Here is a 23666-nt window from a genome sequence, read left to right as displayed (position 1 = left end):
CTTCTTGTTGCTTTGGGATTACAGCTTCCCTCATTTGAAGGTAGAGCAGTATGCAAAAAATTCTGACCCAATTAATAAAGGAGAAGGAACTTCCCAGGGCGCTGCAGTAGTGCAGCATGAGCACCAAGCAAGGAACCTACTTGGGGGAAAAGCTCAGAAAACCTCTCTGCACAGAATAAGACAGCACATTATACAGACAGTGTTGCTATACAGTCTGGCTAGCCACCGGTACAATGACTTTGCAGCTGTAGTAAGGCAGTGTTTTGATAATCTCCTCATATCTAAGCTACAGCTACTGAGACGTGGCACGTTTCCTCAGTTAATGAGAACAATTTTGCAACAGTATAGAAAAGTAGAAAACTACCCTGTAAATTATGCTATTTTATAACACGCTGTTCTAGTCTCTCACTTCTCCCCTATCCAAAAGAGACTGGATGTAGGAACACAAATCATGTAACAACTAATATGAATGTGTTAATGTAACATCGGTTAACACAGCCCTGGTTTGATCTCTGAATTATCACCGTGCACACCTAAAATACATGCAAATAGAGAATATCTGCCTGGGGAAAAGGTTGCTCCACATGGAATTTCAGTGCTGACAGGCAACCCAGGCCACCTCCAATGCTGAAATACTGTTTGCAGTCTACTGACATATGAAAAGATACGAAATTCCTTCCCTCTTTGAAAGCAAACACTAAACAACAAAAAAATCCTCACCAGACTGATACAATTTGATCTCAACACCAAACGTCCCATCTAAGCGAGCAGGTAAAGAGTCCAGATTATTCAAAGACATTTAAGATGAACAGAGTGAAATTATCTCTGTGAGCAGTGCCCATGGAAACCAAGCTTCCCCGTGCTCAGGTTGGCGCCAACCCTGTGTGGGGCTGTTACAAGACAGCACTGTATTATCTGAGGGACAGTACCAATGAATACTCAAACTGAGGCTTTAAAAATTTTAACTTCTCAATTGTTCTCTGCTGTAGCCGCTGCTCACCTTCAGTCTTACACTACTGAGAAATGCTGTGCTCAGTAACGGAGGGGAAAAGGCTTTTGATGATGCCTTTTGGCAGGTTTCTGGATGAGATGTGCCCAGCGTTAGCACTGGAGGACCCAGCTCATAGCCTGCGGTGCTGGGGATATAACTCACGTCCTCATTCCCCTGCCCACCGCTGGGATTTGCTTCTAATACTGGGTGGTTCCCAGCTTGGTTTCCTGTGGGTAACCACGCCATAACCTTGCCTTCATCATTCATCATCTGGCAGTATTTAAGTGAGCTTTGAAAGGGGTATGCAATAGTAATCCCACTTTTAAACCCTTCTATTTTACCATCCTGGCCAGCAACCCCTGCCGACACCAAGTCTCCCAAATCAAGATGCAGGGAGCTTCACGTGATGCGGCAGCACCAGTCCTCAGCCCTTTCAACTTCCCTGCCTGCTGTGCGCAGAGGGAAGCAGCTGCCTTAACCCCCTCATCCACTTCCCTTTCAAAGACAAAATCCGTCTCCTAACACACACAAAGCTAAAGCAGCAGAAATCCAAGAGAAAGAGCAATGGCAGGAGCAGCTAACTGGAAGAGATGGCTGTCCTGTGGGTATGCTCTGCTACCTTGCTCCTGAGCTGGTCGTTTTCCTCTTTGCATGCTGAGAACTGCTTCTTCCAGTGCTCGATGCTGGCCGCGGACTCCTGCAGCGCCGTGGTCAGCCTGGCGTTGCTCTCTCGCAGCGTCTGTAGCTCCGTCTCCCACTTCTTCACGTTGGATGAACTGAGAAAACCAGGGTGCCATTAGGTAGCTTCACCTTATAATCCCGCGTATCATTACTCTTTACCTGACTGCAAACTCATCCACCACCACCGAACAGCACCACCATGGCGCGTGTTTACCAATGATCTGTTGGTGTAAGATCAGGCATACCCAGATGTACGTACTCGCCCCCAGCCATTGCCCGGCTAAGGAGAACATAAGCCTTAATTTGACTGCCTCTGCCAAAACAAGGGGATCTAGCAACTCCAGCAACAGTGACCTGCGCTTCTGGAACAAAAGTCCTGCTGCCAAAGGTAGGGTTAAGCCCTAGGGTTAAGCTGACAGCTGGGATCCCCACCGTCTGCAAACAGGGTGTGCACCCCGGCGCTGCGCACGGTCTGCGCTCACCTCCAGAGCGGCGCGGCTGTGCCTCGCTGAGCACCCGCTGCAGCGCAGGCCTGGGGACACGGCACCCGTGCAACAAAGCACTCCATGCATTTGTAGATGGCACAATAATTCAGAACAGAAGATGCCAGGGGGTTGACACTACCTATATTTGATGGTTTTTAATGCTCAGCCTTAAATATAAAAGTGCTACATAATGCTGAAGAACTAAACTGCTCATTCCCCAAAGCTTCAAGCTGCAGCATAGAGCATGAGATTAGAGAGTGAATGGAAGGAAGGCTTTGAAACTCCCTGCGTGCTAGGTGCTACTTGCCTGTGGAGGTGTCTTCAGCAGGAGGAATGAGCAAACGTTATGACTTGAAATAGGTTACGCTATTGAAATGTCAATAAAGAGAGACGATGTACTTCAAATGTAATATATGCAACCTTAGCATTACTCACTGGGTAACGCTGCTTATGCTGCTGCCTTATTTTTTAAATAGCTCTTTAAGAGTAGCTTGATCCTGTTATATTTTCTTTCCATTCACAGATATATTCACATGCAAGAGGCAGACAAGGCAAGATCCCAGCAGAGAATTATGGTATTTTAATGTCATAACTTTGCATATTCCAATGCCTGTATTTTCACTACAGCTGCAAATTGCTCTTCTCAGCATTTTCAAATAATTTATCAAAGCAAATAGCAAAAAATGTCACTTCAAGGGGCACTGTCCACAGCTTTAGAAACATCCCCCTAAGACTTCTAGGCAGCCCAGTGAAATTCTGTTTCTCACTTCAACTTTTTAAAGTTGAGTTCACTCCCTTTTATAATTTTAAATATCCATATCTATTTTCATCAAAGTAAATGTAGCAAACTCAAAGAGGAAGAAGAGATTGGCTTCATGTTATCAGAAGCAATTGCTCCCCCATGGCTTTAATGTTATTTCTGTAGCTCTAAAACTTCACAAACGAAGGTGGTTATAAGAGTTGGCATCAGCAGAATAAAAGAGATCTTATTTCATCACGAACTACATTAGGAAAAAACTAAATGGTAAACATCTCTCAACTGGATACCGGGAGGTTCTTGCTAAAATCTGCTCACTCATCCATTCTGCTGCATCATTTTAAATTAATGCAATTACATTTGAATAATTTCTGTTAATATCATTAGCCATCAGATAATTACAGCATGCTATTCCAATGCTATTTAGGTATTAAAGGAACTTCACCTTTGGGCTAGAGCAATTTTTAATTTATCATTCTCAGACTTGAGATGTGCCTCAGCAGGACCACCATGTGATGCTTTCTCGTCGTCTGTCCCATTCACACTAGATGCTCGAGTGGAAGATGGTGTTTCACGTCCAGATTCCTGCAGCACAACACACAAATGAACACTGGGCTTCTCCTGCATCTCCTGCAACACCACAACACCAATTTCTTTGTAATCTTGATCCCACACCACCCTGCTGAGACCTAGGCTGCGTATGCTCTCCTGGCGGAACAGTGGTAACAAACACACGTGCTTCACATCTTGGCTGCAAAGCTGGTGTGTTTAAAAAGAATGTAAAAATGATAATGATACACAAAATGGAAGTTTAAAGTGTTCAAACAAATTTTTAAGTGTTTTAACTGACAAGGCTTGTGTTTTCTAAAAGTTGTTTGTTTTTCTAAGATAATGAAACAATACAGTGCACCTGGAAGCACACAAAATTCAAACCAAAAATTAAAGAAGATACTGCTCCTCCAAAGAGACGCCATTCATAGCCTGCTTGGTGCTAATCACCAACAGAGAACAAAGTAAACCATAAAGGCTGTGACCAAAGTCTTCAAAAAATGAGTATCCAAAGTCAGCCTCTCAGATCGATATTTGTGGACCCCACAAAGGGGGTTAGTTGCAAGACTAAGAGCATTCAGCAAGTTTTTCCTGATCATGCATCTGAATTTCTCACCAGAAGCTGGTGAAGGGTCTGGAGCACAGGCCTTATGAGGAGCGGCTGAGGGAACGGGGGTTGTTTAGCCTGGAGGAGGCTGAGGGGAGACCTTATCGCTCTCTACAACTCCCTGAAAGGAGGTTGTAGTGAGGTGGGTGTTGGTCTCTTCTCCCATGTAGTTAGCGATAGGACGAGAGGAAATGGGCTTAAGCTGCGCCAGGGGAGGTTTAGATTGGATATTAGGAAAAATTTCTTCATGGAACGGGTAGTCAGGCATTGGAACAGGCTGCCCAGAGAGGTGGTAGAGTCACCATCCCTGGAAGCGTTCAAAAAATGGGTAGACGTGGCACTCTGGGACATGGTTTAGTCTAGTCTACCCTTGATTGGTTTAGTGTGGACTTGGTAATGTTAGGTTAATGGTTGGACTGGATGATCTTAAAGGTCTTTTCCAACCTAAACGATTCTACGATTCTATGATTGTCTCTGATCAAAATTCGTCTAACTTTCCTCCAAACATTAGCCCAGGCCAAGAAAGCCCACTGAACGGGGTTCATTCTTACCTAATGCAATGTGTATGAAATTACAGTCAAACATACAGAACAACTGGGACCGCACTCAATTTCCTCAATCTGTAAGAAACCCAGATCTCCCCAGATATGGAGGCACGTGGATGTATCAAGGTGTGCTGTCTAGAAAATTGTACAAATATGCAACACAAGCTTCGTCCAACCACTCATTAAAGCACTGCCTCTGTTCCCACACCACAGCTTTCAATTCGTCACATCCAGGCAACGAAACACTATGGCCACAAAGTCAGTCTCTCCACTGGCAAACCGAACTCCTATGAAAGTAGATCAGACAGATGACAAAAAGAAGCATCTTGATGAATCTCATTTACTGTCTGCTGAAGCACTACACTGAGTTACTTTCCAGTGACCCAAAGTATGTGTAACAGTAACAGTACAAATCAAAGGACTTATAGCTTTCCCTGTTATTAAAAAAGTTGTAACAGCTCAAGAATTGCTGAAAAAAAATAGATATAAATGAAGGCAAAGAGCATGAGTGGATGAAAAATATTCCTCTGATAACGTTAATGTTCAGCAGCTGAGAATCACCTTTGGCAATCTTCATTTTATATACTTTAAGCTTGCTGCCAGAAGCTGGTACAGTCCATTAGAAAATTTAACTTTAAATTATTTATCCTGTATGCACACAGGTATTAAAGCTAAATTACAAACCTGGGAATGATTGCTTGAGGTCTCAATTTTCTCTTGAGATCTGTCTCTTGCTAGTTTGGCAGCTTCTTTTACTTCTTGGAATTTCTCTGCAAACTGGAAAAAGCATGAAAGATATTTTTAAAAACAATTTATCATGTATTAAACTGTTCAGATTACTATATTTATATGGTTCATAAATCTCCAAAAGTGAAAAACTAATTTTGATAATTTAAAATTTTTGGCAAGAAAAAACACTTTAATTCTTTGGCAGGGAGGTTCTTTCAGAAGGAATGGGAGTGTTTCTAAAAGAGGGACATCTCTGTACCTCTGGCCTATCACACTAAAAACCCATGGAGAAAAAAGGGAGCTATCAGTGTCTTCTGGTTTGATTTGGTTTTGTTTATTTCCTCCCCCTCCTCTGTTTCACTCGATGCTGACACTCTATTAAAGTTGAAAGTATAAAAGACATATGTTTGCATTAAAAAAAAAATCAATGTCTTCTATTCCTAAAAGCAAGTCAATTTAATTAAAGAACGCAAATGAGTTCATGAGATATCTGCAGGATGTGAGCAAAGGATTATCAAGACATAGAAAAAGGGAGATCTGAATGTATGATGGGGCCATATGAAAACACAGCTTTTTGGGTCCAATTTTCTTATTACTGGCAAAAATAAAGGTAGAAGACTTCAGGGAAAGGCTTGAATGCTTCCTGTAAGAGGATTATATCAAGCTGGGGGGGGCAGGGGAAAGGAAAGATAAAGATGATGCAAAGTAACAATCCCAATCTCTACAAGTTGCTGTAGGACATCTGCTGTGGAGCCAGTCTGACACTTTTGTTAGATCCAAGAATTATCACAGACAGTCAGGGTTGCAGGGATTTAAACACTTTAAACAGTGTTGAAAGTTTTAAAAGGAGGATTGCAAAGATTAAAGAAAAGGCATAAAATTTTTTTTTAATTAAGATGTGTCCTGTATAAGAAGGGGTAACTTTGTCTTCCTGCTAAAGCAGCTTGTTTTTCCTTGCCTGTGTTTTGAGAAACTTGAAACACCAGAAAGGAAAGACACATTAAAAGTGCATATAAATAAATCTATTTTATTGCACAGTTTGTGAATAAAATGACTGCCATTATACCCTCAGATAATTAAGAACACTTATGACAAATTGTAAATAAAAGCCTGAACACACATCCCATTTTATAGTCAAAGAATGGGAAGAATCATTAGCCACTTACTAATCTTATCTTCTAACTTTTAGATTTACAGCAGGTATTTAGCATGCTCTCTCTCAGTAAAATTCTGGGACTATAAAGATTGATAAAACAAATCTTCTCCATCTGGTCTAAGAGAAAACTGGATTTATATGTGGAGGCACCTGTGTTTTGTATAACACCTACAAACGGAAATTTCTACATACATCATTCGTAAATCCCATGGACGAGCACATTCTCAGCACTGAGTGAAATTCTGGGTGTGGACTACCATCTATGACAATGCTCATGAATGAAGACTGAGCTCTCAAATCCAGCTGTTTTCTACACAACAGCTGAAATTGCATATGCAAAGTATGTGCTCTCGGATGGCACTAGTTGCTATCTGATGGCATGTGCAGTCACTACACACACAAATGACTTGATTACCTTTGTAGCACTATAAAGATCATTAGGAACAACTACATTACATTTTCACCTTAAGTGATTTAACTCCAACTTTACACAAAATGTATCTCCTGCAGTGACAAAACAGCTATAACAAACTGATTATTTCTAAAATATTGTATCAACCGTAAGCTCTACACTTGGGTTTCTTGCACATAGTAAAGGGCTGTTTTGAGCCTCTCTTTTACAATAAATCTTTACGGGCAAGTATGAAAAATTTATGAGGGTTCTTCACGGACTATATGAAATATGAAAAGACAAAAAGAATTGGAAGCAATCTATCAAATTTTATTTTTGCGACTATCTTCATAAAGCACACAGGAGACTGCTGTGAAACATTATGTGAGCTGAGAAGAAAATGACATTTTTCCACATCTCCATAATAAAAAATTGTGTATGACTGAGCCAGGCTAATCATCAGTATAAAACTGATAATGATCTCCTTGCACAATAGATTTCAGTCATGTCTCTAGTTTACCAACACATGTATTTAATGCATTTGCTTTTAGAAACAAGTACAAATAACTGAATTTTTTGCCATCTTAGTGCCAGATCTTCAGCTTTAAGAGTCAAAATATTACCCTTCATTCTCATCATTGTTACAAACATAAAGACGGCTGTAACAGAAATGGTGGTGAAAGACCACCTCTGGTTTTTGTTTACCCCCCACACTTGGAAACAGTCAGTCCATAAAGTGTTCTGCTGCCGCTTCTTTTTCATTCTTAGCTAATTAATACCTGCTAGATTTTACTAACACTCTACTTTTGAAAGCTACAGAGGATCACTTGGCTTGTTATGAAATTAAAGCCTTTCACTTGATTACTCTTCTGAGTGCAGCAACACAGCGGTGACAGCCCAAACTTGCGTAGCATTACCAACACTAATTGCTACAGCAGCAGACCAGGCGTTTCTGAAGCTACCCAGATCCCGAGGCTGTCTCTGAGAGTGACGGCATGGCCACAGTGTCTAATTGCTGGCAAAACTTAGAGAGATGCTTCCTCTCCAGCAACTGATTTCTTCTGTCCCAAACATAAATCATTGACAAATAATTTATACTACAAAATCATGTGCCACCTCCAAGATCTAAGTTGACTTTGAGCTATCAAGCCATTGCAACAATAGGGAGTGCTTTTTAAATGTGAAATTCCTAGTTAAAAAGTGAAATAATCTTCTGTTTAGTAAATGAAAACTTGGTAAATGTGGTCTCAAGGGGCATGCAAATATAAATATCCAAAACCAACTAAAAAAACCATCATGCTCTTTCTCCTTCCATCTTTACTCCCTTTATCTTCCCTTTCCTCCACCCTTGTCCCTGGGCAGACAAAGTTCCCCAAAATTAGCAAAAAAAAGACTGGAGTAGGAGAAACGCCAACTAAACACCACTCCAATAGTCCATCAGGGATTATATGATGTGTCTCCCCAAGCCCCAGGAAGCTGTGAGACTAAGCTGCAATATGGAGAAGATTTGCTGCTACCAACACTTGTGAAGCGTTTTAGTCTAAGGTTGCTGCAGCCCATGAGCCCTGTTTGATTATGAGTCTTGGCCAGTGAAATTTAATGGGGACTTAAGGATGCTACTGTGCATTGCACAGATTATTTAAAGGCTGTTCAAATCTGCAGCCAGCTTGTCACCTGGAGAAATAGATACATATTTAAATAGACCTTCTTAACATTTTATACATTAAAAAGCATTATTTTGTATGTGTAAATTTTAAGCTCCTGATCTGGCATAATATTTTATGTCTCCTACTGACAAATTGTGCCAGCGTCAGAGAGATGAAACAGCTGCTCCCACCCAAAGCAGTCTCATAAATATTTCATCGCCCTCTCAGTTTGCAGAAGGCTGGGTGATGAGACGTTCCCGTGGGAGCACCGCCGTACCGTGACCCACAAGGCACGCGTCGCTTTGCCCGTGGTTTTCTCTGGATGAGCCCTCAGTGCCGGGCAGATCGGCAGCAAACAAGACTATTTACTCCAGAAAGCGGCCGATAATTTGCTCTAGCACAGCCAGCGCGCTGCCAGCACCGAAGCAGGTTGGACCGGGGCAGGGGCTGGGCTGCGTGCCGGGGGCAGGGACAGGCTCTGCTCCGAGCTTCTCCCCCACAACACAGTGCCTGGCAAATACCGCACACATAACGTGCACACATGCATAGAAATGAAGTCCAGTGGTCCCCAGATGCTGGACACAGTTGCTTTATGATGTGCAAAGTCTGGGTTTACTGGGTTTCTCACCTGTATAAATCTTTGTCCCTATGCCCTTGTCTACCTGCAGCTCCTCAGCTAGCGTGTCTGCATCGAAGCATCCTGAATGATAGCAGAAATTTTACTCAATGGCTTCATGTGCAAAACACATCACTACCTTTACAGCACCAGCCCTGCCTCTTCACCACACCCAGGCACACCATTAATTCTCACCTATTTCGATTTGGCTGTATCAATGTATAAATAATGTCTTGAGACCTTTTTGAGGCACAGGGTGGGAAGGGGGGGAAAGAAGGGTCAGCGAGTCCCGCAAAAGGTGAAAAGGACCCTGAGTAGGACATCAACTTCAAGTCCTGGGATTCTCCCGATCAATGTGAATGGTAATTAGGTTACTAGGTCACTGAATGCAGTTTGCATTAATGGCTCATGTTTAATTTGAACCTCTTTTCCCTATAGGTATGGATTAATGCTTAAGTATCTCAAGAGTAGAAAGGCATTAGAAAGAGGCAATATCTTTTATTAGGCCAACCGTTATACTTAAAAATGCAAACATTTTTAGGCATGCTAACCTCTTCTCAAGTCTCATTATTAGTCATTGTTTTCAGCAGACATTTTTCAGCTTTATTTATTTATTTATTTATTTTAAGGCAGGGCTATTGATCTCTGGTTTAGTGGAGTTTTAGTGTGTCCTTCCAATACCTGACTAAAAGCTTCAATTATTTCCAGTAAAACTGGCAGGCTTTAATGTATATCTTTTATACGAGTATAATGATATCAACATAAAACGAAACTTGATTTCACTATTCCCAATACACTTATATATTTCTAATCTCTCCACCATCTCTGATCTTTTGTACTAATGGTTCAATAATTAAACTGAAGAGCATGGATGATAAAGTATATCTTTGTCCCATTGCTTTGCATGGTGGTAATAAAGCAGGTTTTCTAACATTTTCCAGATAGATAACTGTCAGATTTTTTTTTTTTTCAAATAGATTAACTCGAGCCATTTTCAGAAGTGCTCCCCTTAAGCTCCCCTTCCATATTCTGACCAGAAGAAGTCTTTCTGCTGATTTGGAAAGCTTTTCCTGCAAGTAGAAGGCTGTATTACAGGCAGTGGGCTCTTCAGCAGATCCTGCAGTGCAAACAGATGTGCAAACCGATCTGGAGAGAAGCACAGCTGGTGCTGGGGCCCCTGTGCCCACATGACATGTTTTTCAGATTGGCTCTAGTCCAGCCACATGAACATTAAAGAGCTGCTTTCTGATACCGGCATTAATTTTATTCTAAGTATGTGTTTGGACAGTTTTGGAGAATATGGTAAAATCTCTCTGATCAGGGTGCAAGGACCTCCAAATGTACCTCGTGCCTTGTTACACCTCTTGTCTCCTGAGCCAGCCTCCGCACCACCTGCTCCATGCGGTGCATGGTGCATGTTTAACCCCAGTCAGGTACCATGTGGTCACCTGTCACGTTGCAGTGGTCTGACTTCAGCAATCTGGGATTCAAAATTACTATCCAATGGTGCTAATTCTTTCATTTAGTGTCTAAAAGTTGCACTGTATCATGCTTATCTGTTACTCAAAACGAACTATTCCCCTAGGCCCACTTTAATTGTCCCATATTCCCATACTATTTATTTAGCTATTAGGAACACCTCTTTGCCAGAGGGGTGGAGAATATGCATAGGTGAAATGAGCAGTCCTCTACACTTGATTAAGCATCATAAAACAGAACCAGCACCTCATTTTTAAAAAACAGTTTTGCATGTGATTGGTTGGATGGTCTTAGCATCCCAGAAGAGCAGATTATTGCCATAGCACCTTTACTGACATCCCAAGTCCAAAAATAATTTGATGTGAAAAGTAAAATACGCTTTACTTTTAAGAAATATTTGCAAAAAATGCAATTCTCTGGAAACTGCAATAACTCAGTAAGACAGACTTAGTAAAATAAATTCCTGTAACAATTCAGTTGATGGAAAGGGCCTCCTATCGCAATGATCTGCCTTTGCTATTTTAGACACTACAAGAAACATCTTGTTCTCCTGATTCTTTTCATATCAAAGCACACAAGAGGACAGCAACACGAGAGACTGTGTGCTGTGCCCAAGGACACAATGTTGAGCTAACTGACAAAACCCAGTGCCAAGTAGCCATGCTTCAGCTGTCAACTATGTGTTAGATAAGTAGGGTCTTTTTACTGCATGAACAAACAAACATCTCAGCTCTTGATGAGCACTTGGCGAGACAACTAATCTAATGACAGAGGATGGATTTTAAACCGCTGGTTATTCATGACAAGACGCAGCTCTAGACTTTACAAGCCTGATGTTCTAGGCAGTCTCTGGTCCAGGCAAGTGTTGCATTAATACCAAACCCACGTCTGGGGTGCAGCTCCAAAACACAGCTCTGCCAGCAAACCTGGCGTCAGACTTCCCCAGCTACTCATCCCCCGTCTCTGCCACAACTCACTATCACCTCCCCAGGTCTGTGATAAAACCGCTTTGGGTCAGAGCTGCAAATGACACCACTGAGCTGAAATGCCAAAAATGCAGTATTATTTTAACCCAGATCAGTTTACTGAGCCTCTTGAGAGCCCGGCCCCACAAACAGTGCAAAACCAGGGCACCAGCAAGCCCCAGGGGCTGGCAGCTCTACCTCGGTTAGCTACCAATGGCAGCAAGTCATAAAACGCACATTTCTGAGGCTGAGATAGCAACGCTGTTCCTTCAGAGACGTCAGGCAGCCCTAATGCCAACAGTCCTGGCATATCAGTGGTTCCCTTTGCTTTTGGTGCCGCTTTCAGCTGAAATGAGCACACAGGGCAGGGAGATGCCAAAAAATACTTCAGAGTTCAGGTTGTTTCTGTAAACATCTGAAAACACAAATGCTTTCAGCCACGCTGGGCAAGATACTGTCGAGATCACCTCGCTAGTACCATCGTCAGCGGTCAGATTTAATTTATAGTTTTGACCAGAAAGTTTGTAATAACTGCCTGCTTCTGTATATACACTGGGTAATTATAGGAGATGGGCAACTTGCACGGATGAAGAGGACTTGCAGAAGCATGCAGCTCAGAAGAGGTCAGATGGGTATATGCAATTCTTCATTAATAAGAAACAAGACAGCCTTTGCAGAAAATCAGTGAGCCCTGGTACCTTCGTCAGCTGCTGCTCGGAGGGAAAGCCCAAACCAAAGACAGTATTTGCTCTGCTGTCCGCCCACTGGCCGAACTTCTGCGATGTTTTAGTGAAGGTCATGTTAGGTGTGATTGTGCTGTTTATGATCACCTGTTTAAAAACAGATCAAAAAAGGATTAAAAAGTAGAAGACACATCGGAAATGCATATCCTAGCAACGATATCATCCAAAGCAATTAGCAGTCTAAATTGGGAAATTGCTGTATTCAGAAGATGTTTTCCCAAAACAAAACAGTTTCTATCTTGTCTTACTTCATGCAGGAATTTTGATGTTTTGTCTTCTTTTTCCAAAGCACTGTCACAGTCCTGCAGTTAAACACCGCTGCAGGAACGTCACCGAACTCAAAGCAACAGCAGGGACAGGAGCTATAAAATTAACCTGGCAGAAATGCCAATGCAAAATCCTCTTTTTTCAGTGTTACAAAGGCACATGGCTATTCCCATCGCCCTGCCCAGCACCTGGAAAGGCCTGAGGCCTCCAAGCAGGGTGTCCACCAGCAACACCTGCCCTCAGACTGGGAGAGCAAAGAGATAGCTCTGCATTCCTCCATTTGGCCTCAGGCCTCCACAAGCAGGATGCCTGAGACATGTCAGAAATTAAAAAAAAAAACAAACCACAAAAACCAAGACAAAGAGAATCTGATAGCTTAATAATGAGTTTAACTTGGGAGGGTGGTGAAGTGCATCACCCACAACCCACATGCAGTATCAAATGTGGGCCTCAAGACAAATATTCTGCCACTTTACACACGTTAACTAGTATCTGCTTCACCACCAGCAACCTTGAAAGCAACAGTGGTTCTTCTAATTAAAGAAATAGCCAATATGAGGAAGGCTGTTAGCACGAAGCCTCTAAGGAACTTAGTGGAACAAGCATAAAATGTAATCTTGCAAAAAGGAATGAGATATATGCCAGTTCCTTATCAAAAATCTTAACTTTATTTTCAAGACACATCATCGTATGAGTCTAGAGACGCCTTCCCCTGAAAATTAATTCATGTACAATGTTCTTTCTGCTAAAAGAATAGGAGCTTTCTTTAGTCATGCGTACCACCATTTCCAAAATGCAAATTATGCAGTCATTAAGCCAAATCTGTGGGACAGTTTAATTAACATGATCAGGAAGTATCCTGGCAACATCATTTACTATGTATTCCAAGCAGTTTTTTCCTAAGCTATCATTTACATTTAGCAAAAAGTCTGAATTAAATTTAGCAGATAAAGATCATTACTGGCCTCCATGCCCTTCCTAACTTCTGACCTCTGTGTTGATGCTTTTACTTGCTTGCTTAGAAATTGCTCAACTTCAGTGGTTCCCTCTTTTTGCATCATCACTTTCAAACAAACATAGAATTTCCTGCCATTTCCTACCACTGAAAGTTCCACCAAAAGGATCAAGCCAGACGAGGGCCAGGTGGCTGCTGCTCCTGAAATTGTTTTTTTGCATGGGAAGAATCAGGCAAGAAAGGGGGAGAGGTGGCTCTGCCAGCAGTGCTGCCATACAGACATCAGCTTTCAGGGTCGAAACATCTTTTTGAATGGCCAGTTGACAGGCTGAGGTATAAGCAAAGCTGCCTAGACCCACTCACCTCCACCTAAGTCACACAACAGAAATGCAGCCAATACAGAGATTTAAATTAAAAGACAATCAAAGATTTTATGTAGGGTTTTGACAATGCAAAGGGAGAGTATGATGATACGAGGATTGCATCATACACAGTGTCACAAGAACAGGAGGAAAAGCTACCACCAACCCAGAAAATTCAGGATGCTTTCCAAAAACTTTAAGGGAAGTGCTATATGTATATTTCTTCTTTAAAAATCTTACATCAGACAGATGAACTACTTAGAAATGTTTAGCTTCTCAAGTCACAGAATTTGTTTCAAAAGCCCTGAAATACCCAAAAATTTCAAGTGATAAAAAGTATTACTTCAGTCCTACTGTGCCTATCAAATTAGACATTTGTGGGGAAAAACTAATAAAATGACACACATTATTGAAAGGCAAAAGCCTCACTCACTGGAAGCAGACTCTGAGAAGAATAAAATGCTTCCATATGTCCTACAATAATCATTGAGTAAATACAAATATATAAAAAAACCACACCAAAGATATCTTTTAGATCACAGTCCAATATTATCAAAGAAGTGATAAAAGGAATAACGAAGCCTGCAAACGATAAACCAAGAAACATCTTATTGAGCAATGAAATGAACTACGCTAGCTTAGCACCTTAGAGGTTATTTTTTTCTCTAGCCAGTGCAGAATCCAAGAAAAGGTTGTGGTGATCACACACCTTCAAGAAACTGACAGTTCATCTGTTAAATTTATAATAAGCTGCAATTAGTGAAACTGCCTGGAAGCCGGCTCTACCTTTTTCTTCCTTAAATCCTCCTCTGTCAGTCAGGCACTTCAGAAATACCACGTTCCTACAGAGAAGTGAAAACCTAAGTAAAAGCTTAGGAGATTAAATCAGAGCTCATGGAAACCATTCAGAGGAGCTGGATGCTGCGGGTACATAACACATATCCAGCCAGTCTTCCTCCTCATCCTCACCCCATCACCCTGTCACGCTCACAGGAAGATGCTGTAACATTAAACTTTGGGAGTCACAGCCTGTACATTCACTGCCCATGTAAATCCGGTCATCATGATGATGAACCCTTGATTGGTTTAGTGTGGATTTGGTTGTGCAGGTTAATGGTTGGACTGGATGATCTTAAAGGTCTTTTCCAACCTAAACGATTCTATGATTCTATGATTCTATCATTTCAGAGCAGAGATACTACATGGGCCAAGGAACAATCATGTTGGTTGTGTTTAGAGAAAGAAAGGGTGTTATGCTTTCAAAGAACAATGAAAAGCGAGGCTTGCAAGTGCTCCTGCCAGGTAACCCAGCCTATCCGTCCTCCCAAAGGTGGCTCACCCTTGGCTACGTGAGACCAGAAGGAAAGTACCCCCCACCACTCCTCCATCTCTTGGGCAGAAGGTCTTGTGGTGGGCTGACCCTGGCTGGATGCCAGGTGCCCACCAAAGCCACTCTATCACTCCCCTTCTCAATTGGACAGGGGAGAGAAAATATATCAAAAGGCTCGTGGGTCAAGATAAGGGCAGGGAGAGATCACTCTGCAATTACTGTCACGGGCAAAACAGACTCAACTTGGGGAATTTAGTTTAATTTATTGCCAATCAAATCACAGTAGGGTAATGAGAAATAAAAATTAAATCTTAAAACACCTTCCCCTCACCCCTCTCTCCTTCCTGTGTTTAACTTTACTCCTGATTTTCTCTACCTCCTCCCCCCGAGCAGCACAGGGGGATGGGGAATGGGGGTTGGGGTCAGTTCATCACGCGTTGTCTCTGCTGCTCCTTCCTCCTCAGCGGAGGACTCCTCACACTCTTCCCCTGCTCCAGCGTGGGGTCCCTCCCAAGGCAGACAGTCCTCCATGAACTTCTCCAATGTGGGTCCTTCCCACGGGCTACAGTTCTTCACAAACTGCTCCAGCGTGGGTCCCTTCCATGGGCTGCAGTCCTTCAGGAGCAGCCTGCTCCAGCGTGGGTCCCCCACGGGGTCACCAGTGCTGCCAGCAAACCTGCTCCAGCCTGGGCTCTTCTCTCTCCACAGGTCCTGCCAGGAGCCTGCTCCAGCGCGGGCTTCCCATGGGGTCACAGCCTCCTTGGGGCACATCCCCCTGCTCCGGCGTGGGGCCCTCCCTGGGTGCAGGTGGATCTCTGCTCCACCGTGGGCCTCCATGGCTGCAGGGGAATCTCTGCTCTGGTGCCTGGAGCATCTCCTCCCCCTCCTTCTTCACTGACCTTGGAGTCTGCAGAGTTGTTCCACTCACATATTCTCACTCCTCTTTGGTTGCAGTTGCACAGGTTTCCTCCCTACCCCCGCTTGTTAAACATGTTATCCCAGAGGCGCTACCACCGTCACTGATGAGCTCAGCCTTGGCCAGCAGCAAGTCCATCTTGGAGCCGGCTGGCATTGGCTCTATCGGACACAGGGGAAGCTTCTCGCAGAAGCCCCTCCTGTAGCCCCTCTGCTGAGAAAACCTTGCTATGCAAACCCAATATGGGTCTCTAGCTGGGGCAGAAGGCAGGGGAAACCTTTGTGTCCACAACAAGAGGAATGTTCAACCAAATGGGGAAAATTTTCTTTTCTCATGAAAGGATGAGCCAGAATTTTCAAGTTTCAAAGGAAGAAGGAGCTCAGAGGAAGAGCGTAGATGGGAAAGGATATATTTGAAAGCTGCTACAGGCAAGATGAACCCACAGGCTCTTTTCCACCCCTAACTGCAATCCGGTATTATAATTCTATAAGAAAAGGCAACTCATCAATTCAAATGGGCTCTTACGAAATAACTTTGCATGTGGTCCTCATTCGTATAATACACACATGGTGCAATTCTGGCTGCATCAGAAAATGGAATAACACTTGTGGACTTTCATCCAGCAAAAAGGATTCAAAAGACAAGCTACTCGCTAATCAAATGCAATCAATCCCTGAAGTGGTTAAAGAGTTCTCCCTAAAGACAAAGGCAAAGAAGAGCATAATATAATAAGCACCTTACAGAATAATAAAGTCATTCATCATACTGACTGAGTTGTCTACATGCAGTTAAAAAAAAAATCTGCCTTTGCTCTCATCTACATGCAAGCGTATCAGATGGTGAACATTCCTGATACATCCGCATAAGCCAAACAAAATCTCACGCTAATTTCACTTCCTTTGGGAGAAAAACAATCCTGACAGATCTAAATTTTTATTTAAAGATGACACAGAAGAATTTTCACAGTACAAAGTAGCGCTACATCAACCAGAAATGACTCCAGACATTTAGAGACACACCGGGTATATTCATCAGATAAAAGTGAATGCAAATAAGCTGGCGTAGAGCAGAACATTCATAGGCTGTAACACACCCATCCCGCTGCCTTCCCACGGAGAGAACCTGCCAAATAAATCAAGCAGGGAGCAGTCACAAGATGACCTGAGTGCGTAGAAGGAAAAAAAATGTATTGGCAGCTCATGCCGTTTGTAATATATGAACAGTGCCCATACAGACAGCTGCCATTTCTTTTAGGGGATGCTTTGAGTATTTAAAGGGCTCCCCTCCCACACTCGCCATATCACAACACTGCACTAAAGAGGCAAAGCTGATGTGGCTCCTGAAAACACATTTTCCCAAGTCACTGTTTCATTAACATAAGGTGAACGCTGTGCCGGCTGGCTGGAGTGCAGAGGGAGTGGAGCTGGAGCAGCACACGGGGGTTTGCTGGCTTGGCTCACAGCATATGCCCTGGTTGCATCGGCCCCGGCTTGCCAGATTTGCAAGAAGGAAAAGCAGAGATGAGAGCAAGCTCAGCTCCAAGGGGAGGAGAGCAGGAATTGTGGTGAGCATTTCGCAGAGCCACCGGCACAGCCCCAGGGACGGAGGGTCAACGTGCCAGCAGGAATTGGCCAGGACGCTTCCTCTGATGAGAAACTCACCAAAGGGGATGATGAGCCAATGCAGCCAGCCCTGTCAAAAGCATCTCTACCTGGGAAAAGACTGAAATAACAACTATGAAATAGCTAATTAAAATATTAGCCACTGTATTTTGGAACTGCGTTAAATCAAATCAGAAAAGAGCCCCTTATTCTGGGACAAGTGTGTCAGATTAGGAATTATTCTGGAATTTTCCCTTTAAATTCACATCACCTGTTACTCTGAAGTAACCTTACCTCCAGAAAAGCCCCAAGGCTCAAGGCCACGGGATCTACTCATTAAGAATTCACTACATTAAAACCTCCCCATTTCATTTTCACACCTCTGAATATGTGCTTTTCAGTTTGCAGACCTTGTGAAATCTAATTTCCCCAACCCACCAGGCTGCTAATCTTCAGTAAGGATGTGTCCCAGTCTGAAAACAGAATTGAAGAGGGAAAGAAGCTGCTAATCCTCTGGCCACAGCTATCACAGGCTCAGCAGGTTCTTCCAGCTCATCAAGTTGACGTGAATCAGAAGGGCTTGTGACACTGGATGTGGAGACGAGGAGACAGGGATGGCTTTGCAGAGAAGTTCTCCCTCTATCCCAAATGTTCAGCAGCTCCCTCGTGGAATTAGCCCACCTATGTTTCCATGATTTGCACTATCCTTCATGACCTACCATCCTCCCTATCTCTGCTGACAGTTTCTGTAATGTACTTACTTACATGTAATGACTTTTCACCAATATGTCACTGGTGACAAACTGATAATCTCATTTCTAGTCCTACAAAGCCAGCACACACATACATATTGTTAATCAAGACAGTGCTATTAAAGGGAAAAAAGAGAGTCCCTTGCTGAGGCCACCTAACAGAGTAGAGCAGAAGCAGCACAAACACACTCATAGCAGTGTAAGAACTTGGGGATGAAAGAAAAAACAGCCTTTGGCCAAAACAGTGAACCTGTAATGCAGGAGGATTAATTAGAGTTGTTTTACAAATCAGGGCCAGCAGATGTGATCAAATCTTTCTCCCCACCCTTCCTGCTAAGTCTTTGTAGAAGGTCCTTAAAAAAAAAAGCCTGGGAAAATTGAAAGTAGCAGCGGCACTTGTTCTAGCTTTGCTTTATCTGCTGCACCTGACATGCACGTGGTGCTTTACCTGGGACAGGCTGAGGGTATGGATTAATTAGATTGGAAGCACTGTAAACATATGGTAAGAAGAGCATTGAGTGTCTCCATTTTGCTCTTCCTCCTGCTCAGCTCCATCATTTGTGCAGGACTGGGAGGGCCCAGAGCACAGGGTAGGCAACAGTTGGCAGGACATCTACTACCAGACGCTTGCTCCAGGTACCTACCCATCATTTTATCCCTACAGTGCCAGTAAGCCTGGCCAGCCACTGCTGTCAAGAATTACTGTTCTACGCACTTAACCAGGACAGTAGTTATTTCACCCATCGATGGACTCCAAAAGCTTCCATAACTACCTCATGTATTTCTGCAGGAGGCAGGAGAGGAAAGGGAACCACAGTGATTCATCCGCACTCTGCAAAGAGGAAGATGCCAGGATGCCTTGCAAGCTGCAGAGGACTTGCTGCAGTCCAAAGCATTTACTTCCCAACCCGAGCTCCCTCTGCAGCGAGGAGATTCACCTTTTATGGATAAAGTATCTCGCACGTTGCTGCTGCTGCTTGCTTTGTGGGGAAAAGGGCCATTTCTACAGTTGCACATAGCTTTTTTTTCTCCTTGCATCACCTTGTGTCACCAGGATAATTCAATGAATGATGAGGTTCATTTTTAACCCCAAAAGCCAACAAATCAAACAAAAACCATACAGCTCTTGTCCTCCTTCATGAAAAGAGATGTAAAAATAGCCCCTCCTCTCCAATAAAAAGACTAATAACTGTTTTTCCTCTGGTAAAATAAATCTGTGTAAAGCCCTCACTGAGAACCTGTCTAAATGCAACAAAAGTGGGTTCATGATTATGTGAGTTCTATTAAGTGAATCTCCTGCTACACCTACTCCACTGTGCTCTTTTTCTTCCTAAAGTAATTAACATCTCTGCAGAGTTGCTTCCCACCACCTCCACCCAGTCTAAATCTCTGAAATCTCCTATTTTTGCTTTGACATCTGACTAGAATTTTTTTTTCCTTTTAGGCACAGCACACACATCCACCCACCCACACGATTCAAAGCACCAGCAGCTGTTTCATGAAGAAAATCTACAGCAAGGATTTTCAAACCCTTTATGCTGGAACAAATTGTTACCCAGGAATTTCATGCAACATTTTACAAAATATGTAAGATGCTTGTTTGTTATTTTCACATGAGAAATAAGATTTCTAACTTATCAGAGACAGGGAGAAGGACACAGTGGAGACTCTTTATTTTTTCCTAGTGTCTAAAATTGGGGAGAGGGAGAAGGTTGCATTATCTACAATTAGATACAACTAAAAACCCCTCCATATTTATATCACATTCACACTTTGGAGGATTTAATAAAAGCATATAGCCTTTGTGTAGAGTATAACCACATCCCTATATGAATAATTTAAGCACTGATCATTTTCTGCATCCTTCAAGCTGTATGACAACAGCTTCACTTAAGCCCGAAGGTCCCTTTGCAGAGGTCAGAAATGGCATGGCCACGTGGCATCGTTAAAGACTCCTCTACTCTTTAACAACCTACACACCCCAGGGAGCAGTCAGCAATGGGATAGCTTACCACTTCCTCTCTAAAATCTGGAAAAACCATCCCTGGTATGAGGAATAGCCAAGAAGGGCAGGTACATTATTTTTAGGAGATGACAGGATCTACGTGGCATCTTCTAAAGCACCTCAAAGTGGTTGCTGTTAGATGACAAGGGCAACCAGGTCTAGCAACACTTAGGAGCAGTACAGGAACATAACTGAAGATACAAAGTATCTGTGAACTAATATAAAATACCAGTCCTTCTGCATCCTCAGAAGTGCCTCATCCCTTATTTTGCTGTTAGAAAATAAAGCTAGGTGGAGGTTAGCTGGGGCTCATGTGATCATCTTGTTCACTCCTCAGGGAGAATCAGCTTTGGACTTCAGCTAGTATTTAATGGTTGACAGTCATTTATACTATTCCTCATTTTCCTCCTAACAACCACTGTGCCATTGGATGCAACTTCACAATCCAGAATCAAGAAAGAAGCAATGTTTGGGGTTTTTTCGGTAAAACTAGGAAAATATTGCCTTGAATTATGTTTGATGCTCAAATTTTAAGAACACACAATGCAGTGTAGTTTATTTATAGACTCCATCTGGCATGAACTGATTAGTGTCTGATACATTAACTCTCCAAACAGGGATTTCCAAGTATTAGACACCTCTGGCACTACAGTGGGGGGGGAGAAGGGAACAAATAATTTATATAGCTGTTTCAGTGGACAAGCAATCCTTAGAGTTTCATAAAGCACAGCTTATAGGAATTATTCTTTATTACTTTCAGTAGCTGAACTTAAAAAAAGAGGGAGTAAAAATCCCAGATTAGGAAACCAACAGCTAACTAGTGCTGCATTTACTGCAATTCTTGATGGAAGTCCCTAATACCCTGGAAGGAGGCTGTGGAAAGCTCAGTGGGATGAAGCACGTGCTCAGTTCACCTTTGGGCACAAGGTTCCTCAGCCCCCTTATAACATCTTTCGGAAGAAAAAGGCAGCACAATGCAAAACCTGCAAGCAAGCTTAGCACCACTGTGCTCCCTGGAGTCTGGTGAATAGGTATGGAAGTTTTTACCATCTATAAATTTGCCCATTTCAGTCTCACCCCACAGGTTTTGCTTTGATCAGCTAATGAAACCAAAAAGACAAGGGAAAGCATCTGTAAACTCTACCATGTTGTGCCTGTGTTGATGATGTTACTAAAAACCTTGAATTTTTTCTCAATTTTCACCTAACTACAGGCTTGGATTATTTTCACCAAAAATTTGTTCAAGATTCTTCAAAAGCTTTGCTAAGTTCAAGGACCATGACCTAAACCAGGCATCCTTTGCTTGATTCCAGGTTTCTTTACAATAACATCACGTTTTAACCAACCTCTCTGGCATGTTCAGATGCCATATTCACACCCGAGTCTGGTGATCAGAAACAACCCTGTGTGAAGCAGTGACATGCTGCAACACTTTTACAGAGCTTTTCTGAGAAATTTTATGGAGATGTTTTAAAAAGGAAAAATCTACCCAGACCAAGGTTTCCCCACTTGCTGGTGAGCAGTGCAGCAAGAAATCCTCTAGCATGGATTTTTAGCTTTTCCTTTTTTTTTTTTTTTCTTTTTAAAAAGTAACAAATTGCATTTCTGAAAAGGTTTCTGCAATCTCCTGGGTTCAGTCGCGCGCAGTCTTTCCAGATACAGTGACACACACACGCGCTGTACATACAAGCAGAAAAATGAGCCAGATAGGAACAAACAGTGGCAGATGTGCTTCTGTGCTTCTGTCAAGGATACAGCTGTTGCCAGCACTTTGTTATCTTTCCTCCTAAGCTTACTAACCGGCTTCTGAAGGATTTACTTCCAGAAATAATCCAGACAATGAACAGAGGATTTTTCACATTTCAAAGTTAATAACTTGGAAAGAGATTAATATAGAAACATTTATGTGATATGAGTTCTACAGCTCTAGGCTTTTTTTTTTTTTAAACCAAAACACATCCTCAGCAGATTATCATGATTTCTGGTTGATGCAGTCTCAAGGGACCCACCAAATTTCCTGGCATTTACTTTGCTCCATTTCTCAGCTTTTGACAAGCTCTCTTTCACCTGAAGCTCCAGGTCTTGTTTGTGCAAACACTTTTAATTTTTCCTTCCATTCTCAGCTCATCTCCACCAGTATTAGCAATTCTGAAATTACCATTGCAGTTAAGCCCTAACAGTATTTTTTTTTATCCTCTGAATGCTCAAGGACCTGTCCACACAAGTGCACCCAATGTTACTTGCTCTACCTATCTAAACCAGTCTTGGCAACTGTTGAAAATTACCCCACAGACACAACTCCAGGCAATGTACTATCCTCCCAATTATTAAATCCTGCACCTCTCCTCAGCCTGAATTTCTGAATACTTGATATCACCTTAAGCAAATAAAGGATGATGCAAGTGGGTAGTCTCATCCTTGGCTGACAGCTCTGCTTCTCCTTTATACTTTATTTCTTCATCAGCAAATTCCAAAGAAAATGTTCTCAAGTTATTTTAATGTCTAGAGAGAAACAAAAACTCGAGTAACTTTAGTCAAGCCAAGGACACCACAAACATGGACAACACAATGATTTTAAGATCATTGGGGACTGTTATTTTCCTTAGTTCATTCACTCTTGTTTTAAAGATGTCTTTGAGAAGAATGTGAAGCCCTGGTCTATGTAGCAGAAGGATCTAGCGCACACCTCAGTGGGCTCACCCCACATAGATACTGATCCTTGTTTTAAAATGTACATTTAATTTTCTATTTGCATCTGTCCTGCTTCAACTTCCATTAACCCCAACATTCACATTTCTCTTTGATACTCCACAGGCTGAATGATTTATGTCTCGACAGGACCCCTTGGGAGCGTAACACTCTGGGCACACCCTGCACCTTTGAGGTCCCCAACCTGACACCCCATGCAGACACCCTCCTGCTGCTACACCCGCAGCCCGGCTGCAGGGCTGCTGCTGACCCGGCGCCCGCACCCCAGCCTTCACCGGAGCAGCAACTTCTGCCTAGGAGGCACCAGCATCACCCACTGATGGCAAGTTTTCCTTAAATTGAGAGTTCCCCCTGAATCATTCCAAGATGCTAAAAAATCTGGAAGTTGCATCACCACAACTCTAACATCATATTTACTGCAGGTTGTTT

The 23666-nt window shown here is 42.7% G+C and overlaps 1 protein-coding gene across 1 annotated transcript in view; it reads right to left on the bottom strand.

The window, feature by feature from the left end:
* The window catches only part of HOMER2 (homer scaffold protein 2), a 79772-nt gene that overhangs the window by 5084 nt on the left and 51022 nt on the right, over positions 1-23666 (bottom strand). The window contains 4 exon segments of the mRNA XM_075714108.1: positions 1611-1767; positions 3360-3499; positions 5300-5392; positions 12296-12427. Coding sequence (XP_075570223.1) covers positions 1611-1767; positions 3360-3499; positions 5300-5392; positions 12296-12427 — 522 coding nt within the window.

Source organism: Pelecanus crispus, chromosome 7 (genome assembly GCF_030463565.1).
Source record: "Pelecanus crispus isolate bPelCri1 chromosome 7, bPelCri1.pri, whole genome shotgun sequence".
NCBI classification, from domain to species: Eukaryota; Metazoa; Chordata; class Aves; order Pelecaniformes; family Pelecanidae; genus Pelecanus; species Pelecanus crispus.
Note: the sequence above shows the minus strand (reverse complement) of the source record. Positions and strands in the feature narration are given on the sequence as shown.